Raw genomic sequence first — 25,025 nt, forward strand, 5'->3', positions numbered from 1 at the left:
GCCATACCTAAAGTTGTTGAAATGTTTCTGTTCATTTCCCCGTTTTGAGGCTCAACATTTGGATTGTGCGCCCCTGGATTCAAGATTATGGAAATGTCGCTACATCAAGGCATTAAGCCAAAGTTCCTATAATATCTAGGGCAAAAAATCTGTATTTTATCATTTGGACATCTTGTACTTATTAGACACAGACACATGGTCCAGACAGAGATTGATGGCTCACTAGAAAAACCCCACTTTATTATGCACCTTGAGCAGCAATAACATTTAACTCAGATATGCTTGAATTTTAATTTTCTGTGCACTGATATAGTGCATGTGGCATTTCAGTTCCCACCATCCTCAGCCATTGTCAGTGGCTTCAAAATAATATATTTAGTTGCTTTGTGCCTTCACCTTTAGAACTGACCACCTCCAATAAGGACAGATGCAGTCTGGAAAGTTCAAGTTTCATTTTTATGAATGAAATTACGTTAGTTTAAAAATCCAAACACAGACAAAAACATCAGATGAACTAAAATTCCAGTCACTTTCTAGCTCCAGGCTGCTGGGCTAACACAATCTAATGGATAGACTGAGACATATTGCTATTTGCTATTGCTATTTTATATATTTTTTATCTTTATCACTGAAGTTTTGCATCTTGAGAAAATGTTACCATAATATACACAAAGTGATATGAATTTCACTTTTGTATGAGACCGTGGGACATTAGTAAGAATAGCAGAATTCAACGCCTTAGCTAAATGTTAATTGCTCTGCTTTTCTTGACTCCTGGTGATTGGTTAGGACATCAAACAAGGCACTGGGGAGCTTCTTTGTACCTATTGTGAAGAGCTGTATATAAATAACAGAAGCAGAGAAAGGACTCCAGTGCAAGCAGAGTTGCTAGTGGATTAGTAACCACATGTATCAGACTCTCAATCGTTCCTGAATCTTTGAGTGTTTGCTGCCAACTGGTCTAGAATGGATTCAGACTGTCTTTCAAGCAGATCTTCCTCACCAGAATTTGACAGAGGAGAAAGCCCCCAGTTCTTGACTGGGGCAATGTTCCAGACACATAATAGTGTGGGACAGAGACTGGCTACCAGAGCGAGAGTAAAAGCTGGCAAGACTGAACTTACCCAAGACAATCTACACGAGCTTCGTCTAAAGGTGAACAGTCGCGAAAGACAACGCATGCATGACCTCAACCAAGCCATGGATGGTCTGCGGGAAGTGATGCCATACTCCCACGACCCCTCTGTGCGAAAGCTCTCCAAAATTTCCACCTTGATATTGGCTCGAAACTACATAGTTATGTTGTCTAATTCTGTAGAGGAAATGAAAAGGCTGGTCAATGATGTATATGGAACTCACCGTGCTCCAGGGTGTCCCAGCTCTCTATCCACCCGAGTGCCACAACTACCCCCAGTAATGGGAACATTGCCAACATCAGACTATGCCACTTATTTAAGTTTGTCCTCTTCAGATATTTGCCAACCTTCTGCTACAGCTCAACATTTTCTTGGGCTGCCATGCCCATGCCACCTTTGCCAGTATCTGCCACAACCACCACCAAGGACTGCTGCTGATGCTGTTTCACTTTCAAGACCCAGAAAATAATCAGTGGGGGAGAAAGAACTGAACTTTTTGTGACTTGCAGGTAACCTAAACTTTTCACAAATCAACCCACCCAGGGCTCAAAGATCAGTTTTATTTCGTCTGGCTCCTTGAGTGAAACTGCTTATATCCAAAGGACATTAATGTACTGTGTATCTGTAGTACTCTCTGTTCCTGGGTGCCCCGCGCTCTGTTTTCAATGCAGTGCTTCTTTGTTGCTTTTCTAAATGGTATTCATATATATTAATATTTTACTGTACATATATAGAGTGTAATTTTTATAAATAAAATGTAAAAATCTATGTACATGTTGTCTCTTGTATATATTTATAGGGCAGTAAATCAAATGTGTTCCCTTTAAAGGTACAATTTATATCATCCAGCGTGTGTACAGAAGTGCGTGAGAGGGAGAGAGAGGCTCTTGTAATAACACTGGAACAAATTGCCTCTGCATAGTAACCCATATCAACCAATAAGCATTTTCATTGGTTCAGCTTGCAGTAGACGCAAGGCTGGAAATCAAATATCTGGTTGCTATGGCACTGACTGAGGCAACTATCCCACTATTAGGCAATACGCACCACTGTGTTTTATGTGGAGGGAAGTTAAATTTTTTTTACACGATTACCAACACTCCAATTCTCAATCGTTCTCTGTATATGCCACTATCCGTTCTAGTTATACAACTTCCCGACCCCACCAATGGGAGGTTTTTATCTCCTCCCATCTCCCTAACAAACTCCACCTCCGCACTTCCGGTCTCCTGAAGGGGAGCGCCGGAAACTAGGGGTCAGAGGTCGGTAAATATTGGTGATGTCACAGAGTGAAGATGGCAGAAGGGTGAGAGTCCGGTTTGTTGGCAGGGGAGTCTGAAAAACGACTGATTCGTGTAAACCTCGTTATAGTAGTAGAAGTGCAGTATACTGTAGATCACTGAGGTCCGATTTGCTCCTCGTACCACAATTTCCCCCACCGCGACCACATGCCCCACTCACACATCCCCACGCCAGACACCGAGTGCTTCTGGTTGTAATGGGAAAACGATCGGAGAAACTCAGGCTGATGACAAGCCTCTCATTCTATTTGTAATTCCGTAATCGCACTGGAATCAGCTGTTGCGAGGCTATTGGTGCGTCTTTTTTAAGATGCTGCACCTATCTCAATAGCAGAACGCTCTATCACAAGATCCAACACGAAATCATTCCTTAATGGCAGTCTCTTTAATCAGATGCCTAAAGATGTTTTTGTTTTTCCCCTGTGTCACCTCCTCATCGCAGCCTTCCCCAACTGCCTGCTGTAAAATGCCTGCCTCCTTCACAACCTGTTCACAAATACTATACTGGCAACTTAGAAAATCTTTTTTTGAATAAATCAATAAGGGATCTAAAGTTTTTTTTTTTTTTCTTTGCCCACATCACACTCTTTATTTTACTTAAGAATGAATTATTAATTTGTGAGAACACACAGTTGTAGTCTTCATACCGATTCATACTATTTGCCCAAAAAAATGCTTATGTACCTTTTCTTTTATCATACGGTCATCTGTTAAAGCCATTTGTTATTATAATCCTTTATAAAGTATCAGTATGTCCCTCTCTCTTTAGAAAGAATGAAGCATGCCATGAGTGAGCACATGCCAAGATGAATATCATAGTCTCTTTTGTTTTAAATATTTTTTTTAATTGCTTTTACATTTTGTGCTTTGTTTTCTCTCTCAGCTCTTATGGGTTTTTTTGCAGGGAGGATGGAAGCTGGTGGAGAAGCTGGTTACAGCAGAGTTACACTTCTGTACGGGACAAAGTAAGTGGCAGTGTAATAAAAATGAAAGCTCTGTAAGCATAAAATACAGTCCTCTTATATAGAAGAGCCTATTGAAATATTCACAGATTATGTATAGATTTTCCAGAAATGATTGATAATGAAAAATATCTTCATGCTAAGACTTTTACCATCATTGAGACAATTATTTTTATTTAAACTTTTTTAAAACTTCCCTTAAAGGACAACTCTGCACAAACAATTTAAGCTTTTTGAAAAGTAAACATAATTTCAAGCAACTTTGAAATATACATCAATTAAAAAATATGCAGACTTTTCATGATTTTTAATGGTTTGGAACAGTTCCCTAAGCTTAGCCCCCTGCTCTCATCTGTCTGACTACTTTGGTAAGCTGGCTGACTACTGTTACTTTGTATCAGCAGCCAGTTGTCCTCAGCCTGCATCCTCCAAACCCCACATGATTTTAATAAGGAATGGAACATCACAGTGCAATGCATTGTGGGTTATATAGTTCCTGCATGTTGTGTGGAGAAGTTGTTACAATTTGTAACATCAGTGTTTAGTCCCTCCTTCCCTGCCAGAATTTCAAATGATGCAGAAAGAAAAGAATTTTTAAACAGCTGGATTTCAGCATAGAAAACGGCATTTGTTCATACTTTTTGAAGAAACCGGTAACTGTGATGGGTGTATTAGGGGATTCTGTGTTATGTGGGCCTATTTACCAAATTTTGGTTTGGAAGCCAGAGTTCCCCTTAAAAGGCATTATTACCCTTTAAATTAACTTTAACGTAATGTAGAGACTTTGGAAAACAAAGCACCACATGTGCCTTCCCCCATGCGTTTTTCATTTTAGCCGACGAAGGGCAGGGGTAAGGCAGTTCGGGGAGATTGTCGCCCAAAGAAGAGGAGATTTGTCGCTGCGGCGACTAATCTCCCCGAATCCGCTCGTGTGGCCAGACCCTAAGGCTGCACAATTGCACATATCGGGTTTTGACCGCTGCTACCATCAGGCAGAAAACAGTGGTTCTCAAAGCACCCATTTCTGAACACATGTAGTGGTGGCACACTGACCTCTGCTGACAAACATTCATTGGAGCACCTGCGTATTTGAGGATAATTATGTCACTGTTTTCAATCTGGTATAAGTGGCAGGCAAAACACCTGTGCCATTAGCCTTAAAGCCACCAACAAAGATGCCCTTAATTCAATTGATTGATTAATATAATTAAGGGCATCAACGGGTTAAGTGGGTATCCATGAAATAGACGGCACTTAAACACTTATGACATGGCTAGAGATCAGCGGTTCAGAGACCCCATTTAGAACAAGCATATAAGGGATCAGAAATGGGGATCCACAGTGTGCGGAGCTACATGTGTGCACACAAAGTCACGGGTGCCATTAATTTAATGTAATGGAGGGGTGGAGAGAGCGACATCGAAACAGAGGTGCAGACGATTAGTGATAATCCGTATTGGTGAGACCAACAACAGCATGATATTACGCAGGAACACTGTACAGATTTAAATTCACTTGAGGGGACTCTAGGGAATCATTGTGAGTTAATGAGGAATATAGGATCTATCCCATAACACAATGATCGTGAGATAAATCCCCTTTCTCTAAACATAGCTCAGAGATTGATACTATACTAATATGGCAACATTGTTAAATTATTGTTATAGTTAACATGAGAAGTGGCAACGTTCAATATTACATTGTATCTTGTTTTTAACTCCGGTTCAGAAGCAATGTCTTTACTAGGTTTTTATCTATATTTGTGGTGTGTAGAGTCCATATGTTATGTATGTATTTTAATAGTCTTTGCCTGAGGGGGAGTCGCTGAGTGGTGACGAGATTGACACGTTTGTGTTACATTAGCTGCTTTCCCGCCAGTCTGTCTATTTAAGGCTATAATAATGTTAATTAGGCACTTTGAGAAAGGCCTTGGAGTGGGCCAAAACGTTAGTCCGTGTTTTAACAATAAATTTTTCAATATTTATAAGTCCTGAGAGTGTGGATCTTATTTGATTTTATATATATATATATAATATAGTTGCACAATGGCTGGCAAACCGCTTCCAGGTCACGGTTAAATATCAATATACATTTACAAAGAAGAAGCAGCAACCACAGGGTATTATCAAATCAAAAAACATGTATTAGATAAAGAATGTATAACTATACATGCTATGTATGGCTATACATGCTTTACCTAATACAGGTTTTGATTTGATAATACATATATATATATATATATATATATATTCCAGTTTGGTATGATTCGTTAATAGGCCACCTACTTTGATATAAACTTTTTGTTGGTTAAGTATTCATTTTGTGGGTATCGTTTTCCTTTAATGTTACTTATAATGTTGCGATGTACGTACAATTTCTTACCAGTTATGTGTCTGCTTTTAGTCTGCAGAGACTCTGGAATTCATGAAGAGGGACCTAACAGAGTTTTCCCGTGTTGTACACCATGATACGGCATGCACTATCGCAGCAACAGCCAGTGTAGTCAAGGAGAAGCTAGTTGTAAGTATGAATCATTGGGCATGATATACCCCATTTTGTCATAGTCAGACTCTCTCATGACATTAGCAAACGTTCTGCAGGGGTTGGTATGAATAGGATCATTGTACACAAAATGAATGCACAACATTAATACATTATAGATATTTGTTTAAAATGTGTTTTGCTTCTAATGGTTAACATGTTATTAAATGTCTCATTCTTATTGCATAGGTGTTAGGTTTCTTCCCGTGGCAGTTGTTTATAATGTAGATGATGCAAGTTTCCAGATATGAAAAATGCTATAGTTTTGCCATACAGCTGTAGCTTCAGGAAATGTGATCAACTGCTTTTTCTGTATTTGCAGGTGGAGGGATCTTCTGGGACCACAGAGAAAGTAAAGAAAGGGTTGTCTGACTTCCTAGGTGTAATTTCAGACACATTTGCCCCTTCTCCTGACAAAACCATTGACTGTGATGTCATCACTCTTATGGCTACCCCGTCTGGTACAACAGAACTATATGACGGTACCAAGGTACAGCTATCTGTTTTCTTCTACATTGACTGAACACGTAGAACATTCTCTGGCTACATTAAGGGATTTATTCTAATATTGTTGTTGAGCTGAGCAGACTCATTCATGTAGTATAGCCAGTCTTGGCATTCTTCCAATTTATGGTGTAACATGGCTAACATTTTCTTCCAATAAATTATATTGTATGCCAATAAATTATATTGTATGCAGTGAGATGGGTGAGTCTGAAAAATGATTTGTATGCACCACCATAATACGTCATCTTAATTGCAATTGTGTGTATCCATAAAATGCACTTACAGTGCATATTATTCATGGTGTTGGCACGTATGTCTATACAGTCTGTTTTAGTGGCCAGTCAGTTGTACATTTTGATGTAGTGTGCATTTATTTTATTTAGTGCATATATACCAGCAGTGTAATGGGTGAAATAAAAGCGTACTGAATTCAGTGTGCTCCAAAAGTAGTTGCATTCATGTCAGCACTTGAGTTGATATGTTAATTTAATCTCTCATCCCAAGGCTCAATTTACAAAAAAATTTTGGCCAACATTAAATGGGTGGCACTTTAAAGTGATACTGACACTAAAAAACTGCTTTTTAAAATATGAATGTATTAAAAGTTACCCATAGGTCATGTTGATTGTTTTTTGCTGAGGGGTTTGTTTTTTGTAAGCAATTGTTAGTTGAAGTTTCTAAACCTGACACTTTTGCCAACCCGACTTTCCCATCTCAGCCTGTCAGTTAGAGTTTCTAATGCTAACGGACTCCTGCTGCACAAATACGGCAGACCCCTCATAGAGGAACATGGGGCATCAGACAGGTAATGTAAAAACATTGTGCAAATACATTATGGCAAAGTTATGTTGCTTTCAATAGCAATATCATGATAGATGTAAAAAGAGTTTAATTTCTGGTGTCAGTATCTCTTTAAAAAGCTGTAATATGGCTACTGATAAATTTGCCATAGTGTGTATTTGGGTTCTGTAATCAGGGCCGCCATCAGGGGGGGACAGGGGGGACAAGCGTACCGGGCCCGGGCATGAAGGGGGGCCCGGCAGCGCTACATTTTTTGAAGATCCGGGCCCCCCTTACGAGCGCCCGAGCCGTACGTCTTGCCTCTTGCGTGCCGAATGCGGAAGTGCCGAAAAGCCGAAGCCGATGCGCCGAAAAGACCCGAAGTCACGGAAAAAGCCGAAGTCACGAAGCGCCGAAAAGACCCGAAGTCACGGAAAAAGCCGAAGTCACGAAGCGCCGAAAAGACCCGAAGTCACGAAAACAGCCGAAGTCCTGAAGCAGCGCAAAGACCCGAAGTCACGAAAACAGCCGAAATTGAAGTCCTGAAGCGGTGAAAAGACCCGAAGTCACGAAAGGAGGCGAAGTTGAAGTACTGAAGCCATGAGTTCAATCCTACTGAACAACAGTTTGTGGTTTTTTGTTTTTTTTAATCCCCTGGCCACCAATGTATTATTTTAATATTCTATAGGCCCCTGCCACCAATCTTTTTTTTAAAACTTTTTTTTTGGGGCCCCAATTTTTTTTTTAACTCGTAAGGGGCCCCTTGCCACCATTGTTTTTTTTTTTTAAAAAAATTAATTTTCTTTTTGGTGGCCCCAAATTTTTTTAACTTGTAAGGGGGCCCCTGCCACCAGTTTTTTTTCAAAAAAAAATTTTTTTTTTTTCAAATTTTTTTTTGGGGCCCCAAATTTTTTTAACTTGTAAGGGGGCCCCTGCCACCAATGTTTGTTTATTTTTTAGTTTTTTTTTACATTTTTTTTGTTGGGGCCCCACTTTTTTTTAACTTATAAAAAAAAACGTTTTTTAAAAAAAAAAAAAAAATTTTTTTTTTTTTTTTTTTGGGGCCCCAATTTTTTATAAGGGGGCCCTGACCATCAATAGCTTTTTACAACTTGTGTGGGGGGGGGTTTACTTTTTTAACGCTGATGTCTGTGTGGTCTTTTAACTGCGATGTGGAGTGGGCGGGATATGGGGTGGAGTGGGCGGGATATGGGGTGGAGCTTGGTCGTCAGTGTGGGCGGGGCCCAGGGGGGCCCCAAAAATTTTGTTGTACGGGGCCCCGTGATTTCTAATGGCGGCCCTGTCTGTAATACAGTGGTATATGTTTTAAAAACAATTGTTGAAACTGAAGTGTTTGTAAGACTGCAGACCTTTTCATCTACTCTAGGGAGGAGGGGCAGCAATGGATGTGTAATCAAGTTAACGTTTGTCTGGTTTCAGATCTCTAAATCACTACAAATGATGCAGCACCGTTTGCAGCATCACTGTAGTGTCGTAGTGCAGATGCAATTACAGGAGATGATATTGTAAGGAAAGGTAGAGTATTGTTTACTCATTCAACAGCAGGAGGCCCCTCTTTCTGGCCATTTGGCTATAAGTTACAGAGGTAGCAGCATAGGCTTGCAGGTCCATTCAGTGAACTGGGCATAAAGATGGCTGCCCCACCTATCTATAACATGGTGATAGAACTGTCACTGAATGAACACTTCAGTAATGCCCAGGAGAATAAATAATAAATCCCTGTGAATATCCAAAGCATAAAGCAGTATCAAAACTTTGTGAGAGCAAGAGATGGAAGAGTTTCTCGACAGATGGAGAAAAGACCCTCTCTGCAAGCATCTCTAAAGCACAAAAAGAGCTTCAATGGGTGTCATGGAAAAAGTGACAACAAGGCGCAGCAGACAAGCAGGGTTAACATCTTCCTGATGGGAAAGAGCAAAAAGGAATAGCAATGAAGTGATTGCAAAGTTTACAAATGGGCAGGTCCTTAATCCACAGTATAAAGCAAGTAAAGTTGCATGTCAGATCCCACCAAGCAGCTGGACAAAGAACTAGACAAATACAAGTCCAAAGCAAAGGGTGATGTTTGTTCATTTGATTCTGTTGCAGAAGTATGGAATCAGGCGTTGTACAGTCTCTTGCATTGCAGCTTTTATAACTGGAGTCTCAGGTTTGATTCCAACCAGGGCACATTCTATGCAGAGTTGATATTTTCCCACTGCTTGCATGCATTTCTGATGGCCACTGGTACAGGGACTGATGTGAAAGATAAATTATACTGTGGACAACATTAGTAAATATGTGCCTGATCTTTAAAAAAAACAAATTGCAGCAATAAAAATGGTCAAAATTTGATGTCTGCTCTAAGGAAATAGGACAGGCGACTCCAACATAATCAGAGTTTCCTCTTCCCAATGGGACCTGTTCAGAGCCTGTGTTCACTGCACTATTTGATTAAAGGTAAAAAAAAAAACCCTGCTTTAGACATGAATTCATTCAGTTGCGCTTTTATAGAAAAGGCACATTAATACTATCTATTAGGTATCTGATCCCTCATTCTGAAGAGATACAGTGATAGTGTCTGCATCTGTTAGGACCACGCTAAGAGTTCTCTGCAGGCAGAAAAAAAAACTGATTCGGCCCGATACTGCCCTGTATGTTTGCACATTGACATGACTGAAATCACCTGTAACTACACTAAAATGGCGGGTTTTGGTCACAAAGTTCTTCTGGCGACCACACCTAATGAGCGGATCTTTACATGTATAGCCTGGTTTATGTTTGTGTGTGCCGAGAGGTAGGTGGTTCTGGAGAAGTACTAAATTATGTATTTTCACACAGTGCACCACAGTGTTGTGTGTTCTGGCTTCTAAATTTGAAGGAACATTGGTTACTAGAAGACTAGAACTACTAGAGACTAGAATACTGGACCCATTTATGTTTTCGTTTTGTAAAAATTGTCTCTCTTGCAGGCACGCTTGTACAGTTTGCAGTCAGATCCTGCCACTTACTGCAATGAGCCTGATGGTAATACCCTGAACTTACAACATAATATGTATTATTTGTACTCGCTTAATAGTGATCTATAAAAATTGTACCTGTAAAAGCTACTTGCCAATATCATTGACATTGCTTGTTTTTTTTTTTCAGGTTTCCCTGCAGAGTTTGATGCATGGCTTGCTTATTGGGACCCAGAACAAAGAAAAGCAGAAATTTCTGAGCTTTTGGTAACAAGCCCATCTATCCGTGCTCTTTTCACCAAAATGGTAAGCTATATAATATTTTTCCCTCCCAAGCTCCAGTCACCTGCTTCCTGTAGTATTTATCACAGCACTGTGCGTTTTTATATAGCAGTTAAAGGACCAGTAACCCTAAAAATCCTTTCTAAAGCTTTAGCAACTGGCTTCTGGTTTGAGGAGGTGATGTCAGGAGCTGCTGTGGAGCACGCATGTAGGTGTCTGGCACAACTGAAGTTGCCCTATCGCCTTTTTAGAGATCAGGAAGAAAACTTTTTTAATGGTAATTGAACATAAAGCACTTGAAATACAAAACATTGTGCAGAGTAGATGCATTGTTAGAGGGGTATAGAATATATTTTTAACTTAATAATTTTTAGTGTTACTGGCCCTTTAATTTGTTTGGGCCAATAAAAGCTGTCCACTCAGCTCCTTCAGATAGTCGGCAAGATAGTGACATCCATACAGGGCTCTTAGGACTGTCTGTCTGGCCAAAAATTAGCCAAATATCTATAAGACAGGTTTGAAAATCAGATGAGGACCTCATTGGCACATTAATGCAGTTAATGCAGAGATCTGTTTAGCAGATTTTCACAGGTATGTCCAGCTTAACTTTGTTTGGTTTGGTGCAAATTTCTGTTATGGCTTTATTGTTCTTTATTTATACAGCACTGACACGTTAACACAGGAGGTGCACACTGTGGCAATTTTTCTTAAAAAGGCTGGAGGTTGATTCCTTGAAACAAAAATTCTTTATGTCCAGTACCCTTTCAGCTTACAGGCTAAACGAATGTTTACTAAATGACTTGCCATGCACGGTGTGCATGCCAAAGGATCCAATAATAACTATAATTCCATTAACTGCATTGTTTATAATTAACTTGATAAGAATAAAGATACTACTGAAATTTGTTGACCATTGTTAACATTGCTCTTTCTATGGTGTGGTGTTAAAGTGAGTTGTGGAATCTTCTATCTTAGGTGCCAGCAGCTGTGTCCCATTCTGAATTCTGGCAGAGGTACTTCTATAAAGTCCACCAGCTGGAGCAGGTAGGTTCTGCAAAATAAGCAATGCTGTGGTGGTTTACCTCCTTCTTCCTGAGGCCATGCATCATCAAATTCTTTCTGGTTAAGCTGTACATACTAGGGGACCACATTAAGTTGATCTGATTAGTTGGCCCTTGGACCAGTGATTGGATCACAAGAGGGTCGCCTCCATGGCCTGATGCAGTCCTTGGCTAATGGAATTTTTCAGCCAGCCCTATTGAGCCACAATTACAAATTGATTGAGGAGTCTATTATTTTTCACCACCTCAGAGCAGGGCTTTAGTTTATTGCAGTAAAAACCACATTCCAGGGGACAAACCAGTTGTACATAAAAAGAATATATATATATATATATATATATATATATATATATATATATATATATATATATATATATATATATATATATATATATATATATATATATATATATATATATATATATATATATATATATACATTATATTTATGCAAGCTTATACATCCTTGAGAAAGGTCCCAGAGTGGACTGAAACATCACGTTGGCTGGATAAGCTCACATAAATGTAATGTTTTTGTTTTGCACAAAAATCCTGGAGTTGCTGGGCTTTTTGAATGCTGTATTTTACTGCGCACATGGGTAGAGAGTAGAAGTGGTGTGCCACCCTCTTTAAAACATATATATATATATATATATATATATATATATATATATATATATATATATATATATATATATATTCCAGTTATAATTATTGAATAAATTATATATAAATGTGATTTTTGTTCAAATGTGGAGTTGGATTTAAAAGTTGGTAAATCAGCCCCTTAGTGTAATATCTCTGATCATTGTACATTGAAAATGTCTTTCCCTGGACAGGAGGAGGCAAGGAGAGATGCCCTTAAGCAGAGGGCTGATCAGAGTGTACATTCTGAGGAGCCAACATGGGAGGAAGAAGAGGGTGAGTTTCTAGCATACTCTGTTGTGTCTTTCTTTACCCTTTCCTTCCATATTTTCATTTTGCTTTCTCCCGGCGTTCAAACCTGTAACTGACACACATGCCCTTCTCCAGCAATCTATATCATACATCTGGTGCAGTCTGTTCATAAATGTCATTTCTCCGTTCCCCCACATCCTGACATTTTGAGGGAATGCTGGGAGTTATAGGTTGGTAACAGTTGCCAGGACAACTTTTTAGGAAGGTTAGGATTTTTATTTTAGTAACAACTCAACATGCCCAGTTTCAAGTTACCTCTATCGAACATAATCAAGTGCTTAAATACATTTCCAGCAAAATATGTTGGAAGTATAAACAAGACAAACACCTTTCATAGCATCTTTGTAGCCATTATTATTATTTCTTTTGCTTATGATCAGTCAATGGGTCTGTTTGCAAATGTTTGCCTTAGCATGTTTCTGTTTCACCAATCCTGTTGCAGAAGCACAATCTATAGTATTTGCTTTAGCTTTGGAAAGTTAATAATTCCGTTTCTGTCTGCAGAGGACTTTGTGGGAGCTGGCTCAGCACCTGCCCTCAAACTGGAAGAGAAATATGTGATATCAACCCCGACCATTCCTACCCTGCATGTTGAAGACAAATCAGAAAAAACGGCTGAGCTGAACAGAGACCACACATCTTTTACCAGCCCTTCAGAGAGCAGTGAGAGCATTTCCCCTATTACTCAAATTGCAAACCCAGAATATATTGAGCAGACCCCTTCAAAAGAACCCAGTCCTGGCACACTTACAGTAACCAAGGAGAATACTGGAGCTGGAACAGACGAAACATCAGCACCTGCTCCTCTAGAGCAAAAAACAGGAAAATCTAATACACAGATGGCAACTCAAAGAGAAGATCCACCATCTGATCTGCGTGTGTTTGAGTTGAACAGTGACAGTGGCAAATCTACCCCTTCTAACAATGGCCAAAAAGGTAAGTTTCATATAGTCAAAGAAAAGTACACAAATCACTATTTCCTCTGTTCTGCTAACATCCTATGCATCTACAATACTTGCTGGACATTGTTCTTCTGCATGTTATTTCCTTGCTGGAATTAATAATAATGTATATTCATCTGTTGATTCCTTAATTTTCTTAGGATCCAGCACAGATATAAGTGAAGACTGGGAAAAGGAATTTGACATGACAGAGGAAGAAGTGCAGTTGGCATTATCTACGGTTGAGGTCTCTGGTGAGGTGGGTATGCCTGTAAATACTGCTAACGTGGGATAGTGATACACATATGTTCAAGAATTAAATATATAAAATTACAAAATAAGTTGTATGTTTGATATAAATCTGTATCATTTTATTTCCCTGTTAATACTTGTATATAACATAAAAAAACACAATATTCTATTAAACCACTGTAGTATTTATGTTAAACTATATTCCAAGATAAAGCAGTCAGAAGGATTCCTGAGGCAACAGATTGGTGGTGGATTTCATTTTCGTATTACTTGTACTCCAAACAACCCTTTCCTCCACTGACACATTCACACAACTACATGTAACACCAGAACTAGAACTTGGCAAAATCTACATTGACAGGGCAAGGATCTTCCTGTAGTTAGTAAGAAAAAGTAAAGAAAGACAGCATATACCAAATGTTATCACAATAGAAGAAAAAGCATATGCTACTCTGAGCTAGCTAAACACAGGCCACTGTTCGTGTGCTTCCGTCCAGCACAGGAGCATCATTATATAACACTTTTTAGTTTGTTGAGTTAAGCTGCTTTATATTTAGAAGAAATACACATGTTCAAAGGTCTACATCTTTTTCACTAGTTTTTTAGGCCAAGGACACATTGGGCTGCTTTTCAGCCTGCACTACTAGTATGCCATCACACTGCTTAACTACATTATTTTGACAGTAAGGTCAAGGGCACACTGGGCTGATAAACACAGGCCAAGAATCATTCCCTAAGGAAATCAGTGCTTTCTGTGTTTGCATCCAGAACCACTGCATCACTCACGTGCAAGCACACAAAGAGGAACTTGGTGCTGAAATGCATACACTCGTGTCTTACATGTGCACTTTTCCTCTTCTGTTGTTCCCATGGCTTCACCTCCACTTGTTGGTAGTATACTGCATTCCATAATGCTACCCTTATAAGCAGATGGCCCTGATTTAAATAAAGTTAATTTCCTGCATATTGGGGAAATAACCTCATTTACTCAGTGTCTGTGTGGAGAAAGGGTGGACATAAAGTGCATTGCTTTGGGAAGGGGATTGCTGGCTAGGGTGCATAATTAAAAGTATCCGACCCACAAAAAAAACACTGATTGTCAGACTTTCTCAGTTCAAGCCACCCTTGGTGGAGGTTGGAGGTATAGGTAACATTGGTATAACACCCATTGTTTCAACAACAGCCACATTTATTCCAAATCTCATAACTGACCTTCAAACTGGGCTTCAGGTGTATTTAGGAGAGAAAATACATTTTATTCCTGAATCTCACACAGATTAGCCTTCAGTCCTTGCACCCAGGGGCGTAACTATAGAGGAAGCAGACCCTGCGGCTGTAGGGGGGCCCAGGAGGTATAGGGGCCCCGCGAGGCCCTAATTCATATACAATTTCAATAGATATTGGAGAAACAAGTCAACCTCTAAACATTTTGGGGGCCTGAAAAATAATTTGCTGTGGGGCCCAGTAATATCTAGTTACGCCACTGCTTGCACCCCTAGCCACTATTCTATGTGCTGCTAGGGGAGGGCAGCGCCAGAGTTTGAAAACCACTGCTCTAAAACTATAATTGTCCTGTTTAAGAGTTGGATGCAGATGGTGCACAAAATCAAAATATGGCAACAACAACCATATGAACCATTTTTATTGCCAGATTCTTATAGAGTACAGATCAATGTAACTCTGATGTTCCTGTCTTGTGTTTGTGGATACAGGGACATGTGCTTCGGCAGATGTGTGATTGGTGAGGTGGGGGTGAATCAGGTATAATGAAAATGTGCAGTCATGGCTGGGTCCCTTGTAAACAAAATATCTTGCTACAATTATCAAAGGCCTAACATGCCTTTTTTTTGTGTCAATATCAAAGCTTGGTTTGAACCTTGGTGGAAATAATAAACTCAGGGCAGTTTCAGATTTACCCCAGACTATACCCTAGACTATCTATCTAGAAAGCTATTTTTTGGTGAGCAATTAGACGAAAGGTTAAATAGTATTCTGGTGTTATTAATGCCAGAAATATATCGTATATCTTATTATCTCGATTATAACTCCCAATTCTGTGCCATACTTACCACCCTTTAATCAAACTGCCCTTAAATCTGTTAATTTCGGATACTGTTTGTTCATCCATTGTAGCGCAATGATCATCTTTATTCATCAGCGAACTAGCTTTATTGAAAAAATATTTATTCTGCTGCTTTCTAGGTGGAAGACGAGGACTGGGAAAACTGGGAATGAATGACGTACAGATGGTGTATACTGCGTGTACATTTGGACATTATATCAGGAGTCTGACCCTGTTTGTCTTCTCATCGTCACCCACGTGCTGCTTCAATTAAACAGCAATTGCCCGGCTTTTTTACATCTGGACATGTAACACGGGCAGAAACCAGTGACAGATTGCACTGGCACTGTGGGGGTTACCTACTTAGATTCTGACATTTACAGCTTGCATAATAACCCCTTCATTGCTAGGGCCCTGCATATATCTGTCAACACAAGTGGGGGGTTAAAAAGTACCAGTGGTAAGACTCAGCCCAGTATATGTTATAGCAAGGGTCATTTTCCAATTTGAATTGGGGTTGCTAATACAAGCCTTTGCAGCAGAAGGCTGGTAAAGTGCATCCTGCCTCATTGATGACTTGTGATGACCTTTAAATATAGACATAACTTTTTGTGTCATAGTTCAACTGCGCCTATCTTGTCCACTGTTCTTGCAGCTGCTTTGTCTTATACTGTTTAAAGCTTAGTTGCTGTATGGCAGCACTGTGAGGCCGTATGACAAAAAACAGTGTGTAGATGTACACTCCTGATGTCTCCATTGTGTGACCAGAGTAGATAGAGATCTTCATTTATTAAGGCAGGAGAATACTAATAAAAACAGGGACTGGGAATAGATTAAAATAAATTGCAGAACTGTGCAGCAAGTTTATTTCTTGAGGGTGTGGCGTTGTCTTCTACATTCTCACTGGCTAAAGCTTGTAATCCTTGCAACACTGCACCCTTGAAAACTGGATCCTAGTTTTGCAAAGCATTATGAGCCTTAGTTATATACAGCAACCTTTCTTATAGTTAATTCCTCATCCTTCTGGCCTGTTCATTGTTTGTGCAATATAAAAAAAATATATATAAATTCTATTTTAAGTTATAGGGTTGCAGGGAAAAGGGGCTGTTTTCCAGCAAAAGCATAAAAAAAAACATTGCATACAGATGCTCTAACAGCTTTTTTTTTCTCCCTCTTTTGTAATTAAGATTTTTTTCAGAATCTTTTACAAAACTTGCACTTGCCTGCTATTAAAGAAATGATGAGGTGCATGCCTGTGTCTTTATTCTTATTATAAGCCACACAAAGAGACTGTACTAATTTGCAAAGAAACCAAATTCGTGCCAAAGCTTGGGGTTTAATCAAAGTAATGCAGTAACTGAGGTTGACAAATAGACTTATTTCATCAAGTTCAGCCTTTCCCCCAGGTAAAACTTACCTAACATGTAGCTGATCTGAATAAAAAAAACAAGGCTTTCCAACCCTTACTTAAATCCATCTAATGTATCTGCCAGTACCAAGGGCTTCAGGGAGAGAATTCTAGTGTTGGAAATGCATTTCACACCTAGAGATAAAAAGCTCATTACCACTATCGGTGGAAAGATCTACTGATGAATAAAGTTTTAAAGAGTTTACAGTATTATTGCCTTATATATTTATACATCTAGCTCATACCCTTCCCCATGCATTTCATCTGCATTTTACACTTATAGTCCATTGCATTTTTTCAAACTCTAAAATTCAGTGCAATAGAGAAGTGCGCGTTGCACATATCAGTAAGGTTATACAGGTATGGGATATGTTATTCAGAAACTCATCCAGAAAGCTCAGAATTATGGGAAGGCCAGCATCCATAGACTCTATTTTAATCAAATTATTTAAAGATGATTTTCTCTGTAATAATTACACAGTATCTTGTACTTGATCCCAACTAAGATGATATTGATTTTTATTGGAGACAAAATCATCCTATTGGGTTTAATTAATGTTTAGTAGACAAAATATAGAGATTCAAATTACCCAAAGACCCATTTTCAGGTCCCATGCATTCTGGGCCCATAACTATCAATAATTACTACAGAGTCATAACATTAGCCCAATACACAATGCATTCTTGGTATAGGGGAACCATATATACATAATCTTTCAGCGTTGCGAAATATGTTGGCGCTATATAAGTACATGTTAATAATAAGAGCCATATCAGAGAGACTCATGTCAATTCTATATGCTGCATGGCAGCTTCAGATTACAGTGATCTATGTTCATCAATACAGTGTACAATATGACAGATGCCACAAAAATCTAGATTGCTTGCACAGAGCTATACGGTGGTGCAAAAAGGTCATGTTGGTTAGTTTTATTGCCTTTTTCCCTTACCATTTGTCTTTCAGCTTTAATTCTAAATATTAGTTATCCGTTTGCGTAATAGGAAAAACCACTTTTTTTACCTGAGTTTTTTTTTTTCCATTCTCATGGCAAAAAAAGCAGTGTGGTTTGATGATTTATTGCGGGAACAAATGAAAGGGATGCCTTTGATCCCCTTACTATGTACTGTATGCAGTGGGGCAGGCCCGGACTGGCAATCTGTGGGTTCTGGCAAATGCCAGAGGGGCTGCTGTAAGGTCTGACAGTCACTAGTTAGTGGGCTGGTGGAGGACTATTTGGGCCTCTGTATTTGGAATTCCAGGACCTATTTTGACTCCCAGTCCAGACCTGCAGTAGGGAAAAGGGTTTTGGTGGGTATAAAAAATGATCCCCTTATAAATGTACAGGTCGGATTGTTTGTGTTTAAAGCGGTTGTGCACCTTTGAGTTAACTTTCAGTATGATGTAGAGCATGTTACTCTCAGACTGATTTTTTTTTTTAAATTATTTAATTTTTTTTTTTTTTTTTAGCAGCTGGTCACTTTGGAATTGCTGCAGATATCTAGTTAATTGGGTCAAAATGACCTTAGCAACGATGGATGGGTTTGACTGATAGGCTGGTATATGAATCAGAGAGGACCTGAATAGAAAGTGAAGAAATAAAACGCAACAACAATAAAATTGTAACCTTAGAGAGCAATAGTTTCGGCTGCTGAGGTCTGAAAACCCCCATTTGAAAGCTGGAAAGAGTCAAAAGAAGAAGGCAAATAATTAAAAACTATTAAAAGATAAATAATTAATGAATAGGAGAGGGCCTGAATAGAAAGATGAGTAATAAAAAGTAGCAGTAACAATAAATAAGAAGCCTTACAGAGCATTTGTTTTTTAGATGGGGTCAGAGACCACTATTTGAAAGCTGTAAAGAATCAGAAGAAGGCAAATAATTCAAAAACTATAAATTAGAAAAAAATTAAAACCAACTGAGAAGTTGCTTAGAATTGGCCATTCTCTTGCATACTGAAAGTTAACTTCAAGGTGAACCACCCCTTTAATACCCGGAAAGCTTAACAGGATAAAATAACAGTGAAGGGCAAAGAAATTTGTAATGGAAACCTGTAACTGAATATTTTATTAATCTCATATGATGCCTTAGATCATGTATTCATTCATTTTAAAAAGATCATGTTTATTAGAAACAGTGGCACATTTTCAAAGGTTCCATGAAGACCAAAAGAAAGGTGTAGGGTAAGTGTAGAGATTTTTTAGGGTGCTTCAAAGTGGACAATCTTGTGCCTTATACCAAATATTTCTGTTAAAAGTACAGCAAATAGGTGAAAAACAGCTACATTTTGTGAACGTGGCATTTTTGTACTGTTGCCACTATTAGGAATTTGGAGTAGAGGATAGGCCAGCTGGAGGGGCAAGTAAAAACCATACTTTTCCTCCACCCTCCTCTGCAAAGTCAGGCAAAACGGAGAGACACACTGGCACTGATCCTTACTCTAGCCAGAACATGCTATAACTTCTTTAGAAGCTTCCCTGCATATTGCTTACATTTATGTCTAGTGACTGTGAGAGTTTGGCAACCAGCAACTGATGAATGTACACATATTTAAAAATCACCACTAGATGTCACCCACTGGATTACTTGGCTTCAGTAGTAGCAAGGCCTGATGGTGTCTGGTGCTCTTTTCTGGGGAGAACAGAGAGCTTTGCTTTTATTTCTGCTTCTGGCTGCCATATTTTTTTTTACTGCCAGGCCAGATGGTTTGCAAAATTCACAAGCCATACTGTAACAAAACTGGAGTAGTTTTCCTCTGGAGCCATAACCCATTGCATAAATAGCCAATTAATTGCAATAAGACTAACAAAAGCATCATAGTGTTTTTTTTAAACAAAACTGTGCCTGTTTACTGAACACCCTCTTACGCAGTGGAAAATATATATTGATCTTAAAAAGGCGTAGCATGCTGTCATGCCAAATAACAATTATTGAAACAATATTAGTCTAAAAATGTAATAAGAATTCAGAACAGGGATGCATCTGTAATAAGAAAAAAAAAGTCAGTATGAGTTATTTCCTATATAATGATCCAGGCAAACATATAAGATTTTACCTATAGGCCATATTGAAAAGGAATCAAAGTCTAGTGAGCATTCAACAGATCTGTAGGGATATGGCAGGGTTCTGTCTTTATGAAATGCAACAAATACAGGTTAGAACTCCTTTATTAAAACAGTCGGTTTGGCTGATATATTTTTTTTTTTAAAACAAAACTTTTTTATTGATTTTCTTTTAACAATACAACACAGAGATAAAGATGGGGGGGGACAGTTCCGCCTGGGGTTCACTCATATTTATCAGAATATGCATACAATTCTCAGGTAGGTATTTGCATTTTAATTCAATCTCAAGCATCCAATTCGTTGAGGCCTTCAGCCTCAGTCCATGGCTGCCAAATTTTCCCGAATTTCTCCGGACAGCCCCGTGCCAGGTAGGTAAGTTTAATCATAGGTAAAACATAATTAACTTGACAATTCGACATTCCCAGTGTGGGTACTCTAGGCCCCATCCATCTCATAATAATACACTTTTTTGCGTAATATAGTAGTCCTCTAATGAGAAGAGTCATATACTTGTACACAACCACTCCCTCCAACACCCCCAACAAACAACAGTGGGGAGACAGCAATGGGGGAAGGGCCAGCTGCTCTGATAGGTAGGTTGTGACTGCTCTCCAAAAGTTTTGTATATGGGGACATTGCCAAGTCATGTGTAGGAAGTCTGCCTTATCCGTCTGACATCTATGACAGTTGCTACTATCCCTTTTACCAAATCTGTGAAGTTTGGTGGGTGTCAGATAAACCTGGTGTAAACATTTGTACTGTATTAGTCTATCCCGGGAGGACACCAGAAAATGGTATAAGTTCTCAGTTGCCTCCTCCCATTGGTCTTCTCCCAAATCCCCTAGTGTATCTCGCCATTTAAGGTAGGTTCGGTGAAATGGGGCTGTTTGGGCTCGGACTAGCAGCCCGTAGATCTGAGATGTGAGCTTTGCCGGCGTCTCAGAGCTTACAAGCCTCATCAGTGGATAGTCCTCAAATACTAATGACTGAGATCGGAATTGCCTTGTAAAGGCTTCTCTGAGTTGAAAATAGGAATGAAGTCTAGGGTTACCCGGTATTATATTATCCCTGAGGGTCACATATGGGATAAACGTGTGGCTGATATATTTAAAGGGGACCCATCACAATTATTACAAATCCTATTTCATCATGTTAGTCAAGCAAAATTAACTTTAAGCACTGTATTATTATTTTGGAATCGGGTTTCCATCAGTCTGGGAATTCATAATTATAGCAATCAGTGGACAAGACAAGCCTTGTATCATCTCAGAATCTTGTTTGTGCACCAAAATGGGGGACCTGTTGGCCATCCTCGTGCACTGGCTACACAATTAAATGGATAAGACAACTGGGGGAATGTGGGGAGAGCAGTGACATCTAGGAAGTGCTGAATGAAATGAAGTAATTGATGTCTAAGGCAAAGAGGAGGGGCAGCCAATATTTGATTGACAGCTGAGATTTTTAAATGAGTTTACAACAGCTATGAACATTTTAATAAAAAAAAGAATTTGGATTTCATGTTTAATTTGAAAAAGACTGTTATTATACAGCTTTTTATGTCTGGATGACAGGTCCACTTTAAGTTAGAAGTGAGAAACCTTTTACTCAGACCGCTCATGAAGAACTCACTGGGTTTCATACACAAAGAAAAAATGTAGGTGCACTGTTTTTGACTTACCCTTATGAGATTTACATGTAACTTGGCCTGGAGGCAAACATTTGGCTAAATGCTATTTGGTTATTAGTGACTAGCCAAATAATGTATAATGTATGTATAATGTAATTGACCTGTGTGGCCAGGCAGGATAATGTTACTCACTGTGAACATTCCATCTCCTTTGTTCACATGCTCTGCCCGATAGTAGAAAAGAATGTAGACAGGCATATCTGGAAATGCATTTAGCACATTTGCAATTTCTAGCAACTTTGCTATATTTTATAGTTTTTGAGTTATTGGTCTTGCATTTTTGCCTCTTTCGAGCTTTCAAATGGGAGGTCAGTGACCCCATCTAAAAAACAAATGCTCTGTAAGGCTACAATTTTATCGTTATTGCTATATTTTATTACTCATCTTTCTATTCAGGCCCTATCCTATTCATATTCATATTTGAACCCTAGTGACAAGATTACGGAAACTGCAAACTGGAAAACTGCTGAATAAAAAAATAAACAACTCAAAAACCACAAATGATAAAAAAAAAAATTGTATCTGAATAATTAAATTGATTTTTAAAGATGAACAACCCCTTTTACGCAGAGTGGTCTTGAAAGATCTGATGTAGCACGCTGCACAGGCCTTATACCATCCCCTGTCCATCCCTGGTCAGCATTAACTGTCGGGTATTCCTCCCTCTCACAGATGTGTTCCCTAGCAGCATTTAAAACCCTGCCTACCTACTTCCTCTCTGTCTTCTTTTTTCTCTCTCTGCAGTTTCTCCTACGAGTTGTTTTTTTTTTTGTTTTTTTTTACTTGTGGCTCATCCGGTCCTCTTTAGGGCTGGATTCCGGGTGCAGTTCTGCCTCTCTCCGCCCGAGGCTCCAGTATAGCATTTGCCTTAGCACATTCACTCTGGAGGTCCCTCTTAGCGGCCAGGGACATTGGTGTCAGCGGGGCTGGCTTCCTGGTTGCGCGGGTTTGCATTGAACAATGAAGTAATCACGCTGTGCCGATTCTTTGGCGACAAATTTAAAAATTCGTTCCCAGTATCTTTGCTTGTAGCCCGGTATTTTTACAGTGTTCAAGCTCCTAGCAGACTGTCCCCCTCAGGTTATGGTGAGTCACTTTACAAGTAAGTTACTACTACGAAAAGAGGCATTATTAGTCCATATCTCTGCAAGCAATGCATCCTGGAGCTGCTTGATAAAGATTTGGGTCAATCTGCCCCAGCCAAGAAAAAATCTAAATCACTAAAGTATGACATTCAAGCATCCCCTTTAGGGGCAGAGTCTGCAGCGTCTGATCCTTCCCCTGCAGATATTTTATTGTGGATATCACAGGCTGTGACACAGGGTATTAAGGAGGCAACTGTGCAGCCGGGTCCATCAAGTTCTAGGCAGCGATGGGCATCCTATGAGGAACAAGACTCAGAGGAGGCGGAGGATGAATCCAATCCCTTTTTTGATGTTAAGTTAATTCCAGCCTTGATTAAGGCATCAGCAAGATGAGGAGCAATCAGCTACATCTGTCTTTGTGTCTAAGAAACATCTGGACTTTGTGATTTTAATCAAGTTTGATCAATAAAGGAAAAAATTTTACACAGTTGTTTCACATAGCGTCTCCATCCAAAGAAGAATCCGACGTATGCGCTTTCAGTATAGTGTTTGTCTAAGAAACAGAGGCAGACTTTTCCTATGCACAAAAAAGTGTAGGAGTTGCTTTCAGCTGAATGGCAGAAGGGACCTAGAAGGATTCCGGTAGATCCTAGAATGGAGAAGTTTTACCCATTCACTTCTGGAGTCTCTAAAGTGTGGGATTCACCCCCTACAGTGGCTCGTCTGTGTCCCCGTGGCTCGCCTCTCAAAAAGGTGAACAGATAATTTTCTTGTCAGCGGAAGCAAGAGACCAAATGAAATGGTGGGAAAATGCCATAAATCTTCGGAGAGGGTTCCCTCTTCTAGAACAGACGCCATTGAATATTTACACAGACGCTTCAGCCACCAGTTGGGGCGCTCAATGCCAACAGTGGTCGGTTTAAGGTTGTTGGGAAAAAGATCTGTCTAAAGTGCAGTTAAATATCATGGAGTTGAGAACCATTATGAAAGCATTGGCAGCTTTCGAACCTCTGATATGGGCAGAAGAATTTTGTATAAGATCACACAACGTAGCAGCAGTGGCTTATCTCATGGGACAAGGAGGCACCAAGAGCAGAGCCATGATGAGAGAGCTGAGCCCCATTATGGATTTTGCTCAGACATGTTTGATGGGGATAACGGCAATTCATGTACCAGGGAACTTGAATTGGAGTGCGGATTTGTTAAATCACAAATCTATAGATCCTGGAGAATGGCGTGTCAACAGTCAGGTTTTTCAGAAATAGAGAGGTGATGGGGATGGTCAGACCTAGATCTTATGGCATCCCCAGACAAACACAAACTTTCAGTATTCTTCTCCAGGGTTCCATTGGCGACAGATTCATTTGCCCACAGTTGAAACAACCTTTGGGCTTATGTATTTCCCCCATTTGCAATGATCTTCAAGGTCTTGAGGAAGGTCTTGAGGTCCAAGATGCAAATCATTATGGTCCTGCCAGACTAGCCGAGAAGGCCTTGGTATCCTCTACTAAGGAGATTATCCGTAGACAGATCAATGAGGCTTCCCCACAGACTAGACCTTCTGAACCAGGGCCACCTCTTTTATCCTGCACCTCAACAGTTAAATTTAGCGGCATGGAGACTCAGCTCAACAGGATGAGGGAGAAGGATTGTTCTGAAGTCCTTATCAGTACTTTGGCCAAGTCCAGAAGGAGTAGTACCACCTTAAGATATGACAGAATTTGGGACACCTTCCACTCTTGGGCTACGAAGGAGGGGTTTAATCCTGAGAACCCAGAAGTGATCCAAGTGTTAGAATTCTTTCAGTCGGTTTGGATAAGGGTCTTCGAGCAATTACCCTTAAAATTCAAGTATCTGCATTTTCAGCAGTTTTAGGTATTCAACTTTAGTGGTCCGATTCTTGAAAGCTGCTGTGAGAATAAGAACACCAGTTAAACAATTTGCGGCTTCTTGGGATTTGCATCTTGTACTGAAAATACTGTCAGAGTGTCCCTTCTTCCCAGAGGAAGAAATGTCCTTGTGGGATCTAACTCTCAAGG

The 25,025-nt window shown here is 39.5% G+C and overlaps 2 protein-coding genes across 3 annotated transcripts; both read left to right on the forward strand.

Moving 5' to 3' along the window:
* The first annotated feature begins 868 nt into the window (after positions 1-868).
* olig4.L (oligodendrocyte transcription factor 4 L homeolog) lies at positions 869-1,904 on the forward strand. Its single transcript, XM_018246734.2, has one exon. The coding sequence runs from the start codon at positions 967-969 to the stop codon at positions 1,603-1,605; it is 639 nt and encodes a 212-aa protein (XP_018102223.1). The 5' UTR covers positions 869-966; the 3' UTR covers positions 1,606-1,904.
* A 403-nt stretch (positions 1,905-2,307) lies between these two features.
* Positions 2,308-16,992, forward strand: bsdc1.L (BSD domain containing 1 L homeolog). 2 transcript variants are annotated; one of them, XM_018245018.2, is made up of 11 exons: positions 2,308-2,442; positions 3,321-3,402; positions 5,803-5,919; positions 6,263-6,430; positions 10,200-10,254; positions 10,378-10,493; positions 11,445-11,513; positions 12,370-12,451; positions 12,992-13,423; positions 13,590-13,687; positions 15,883-16,992. In XM_018245018.2, exons 1-11 carry the CDS (start codon positions 2,432-2,434, stop codon positions 15,913-15,915), a joined length of 1,263 nt encoding a protein of 420 aa, XP_018100507.1. In that variant the 5' UTR covers positions 2,308-2,431; the 3' UTR covers positions 15,916-16,992.
* Positions 16,993-25,025: the final 8,033 nt, after the last annotated feature.

The sequence above is a fragment of the Xenopus laevis genome, chromosome 2L (assembly GCF_017654675.1).
Source record: "Xenopus laevis strain J_2021 chromosome 2L, Xenopus_laevis_v10.1, whole genome shotgun sequence".
Classification (NCBI taxonomy): domain Eukaryota; kingdom Metazoa; phylum Chordata; class Amphibia; order Anura; family Pipidae; genus Xenopus; species Xenopus laevis.

Coding starts and splice junctions, on each gene's coding strand:
- olig4.L (XM_018246734.2), top strand. CDS start 967: ATGGATTCAGACTGTCTTTCAAGCAGATCTTCCTCACCAGAATTTGAC.
- bsdc1.L (XM_018245018.2), top strand. Junction 10,494..11,444: donor GTGCTCTTTTCACCAAAATG/GTAAGCTATATA, acceptor CTTCTATCTTAG/GTGCCAGCAGCTGTGTCCCA. Junction 13,424..13,589: donor TTCTAACAATGGCCAAAAAG/GTAAGTTTCATA, acceptor TAATTTTCTTAG/GATCCAGCACAGATATAAGT.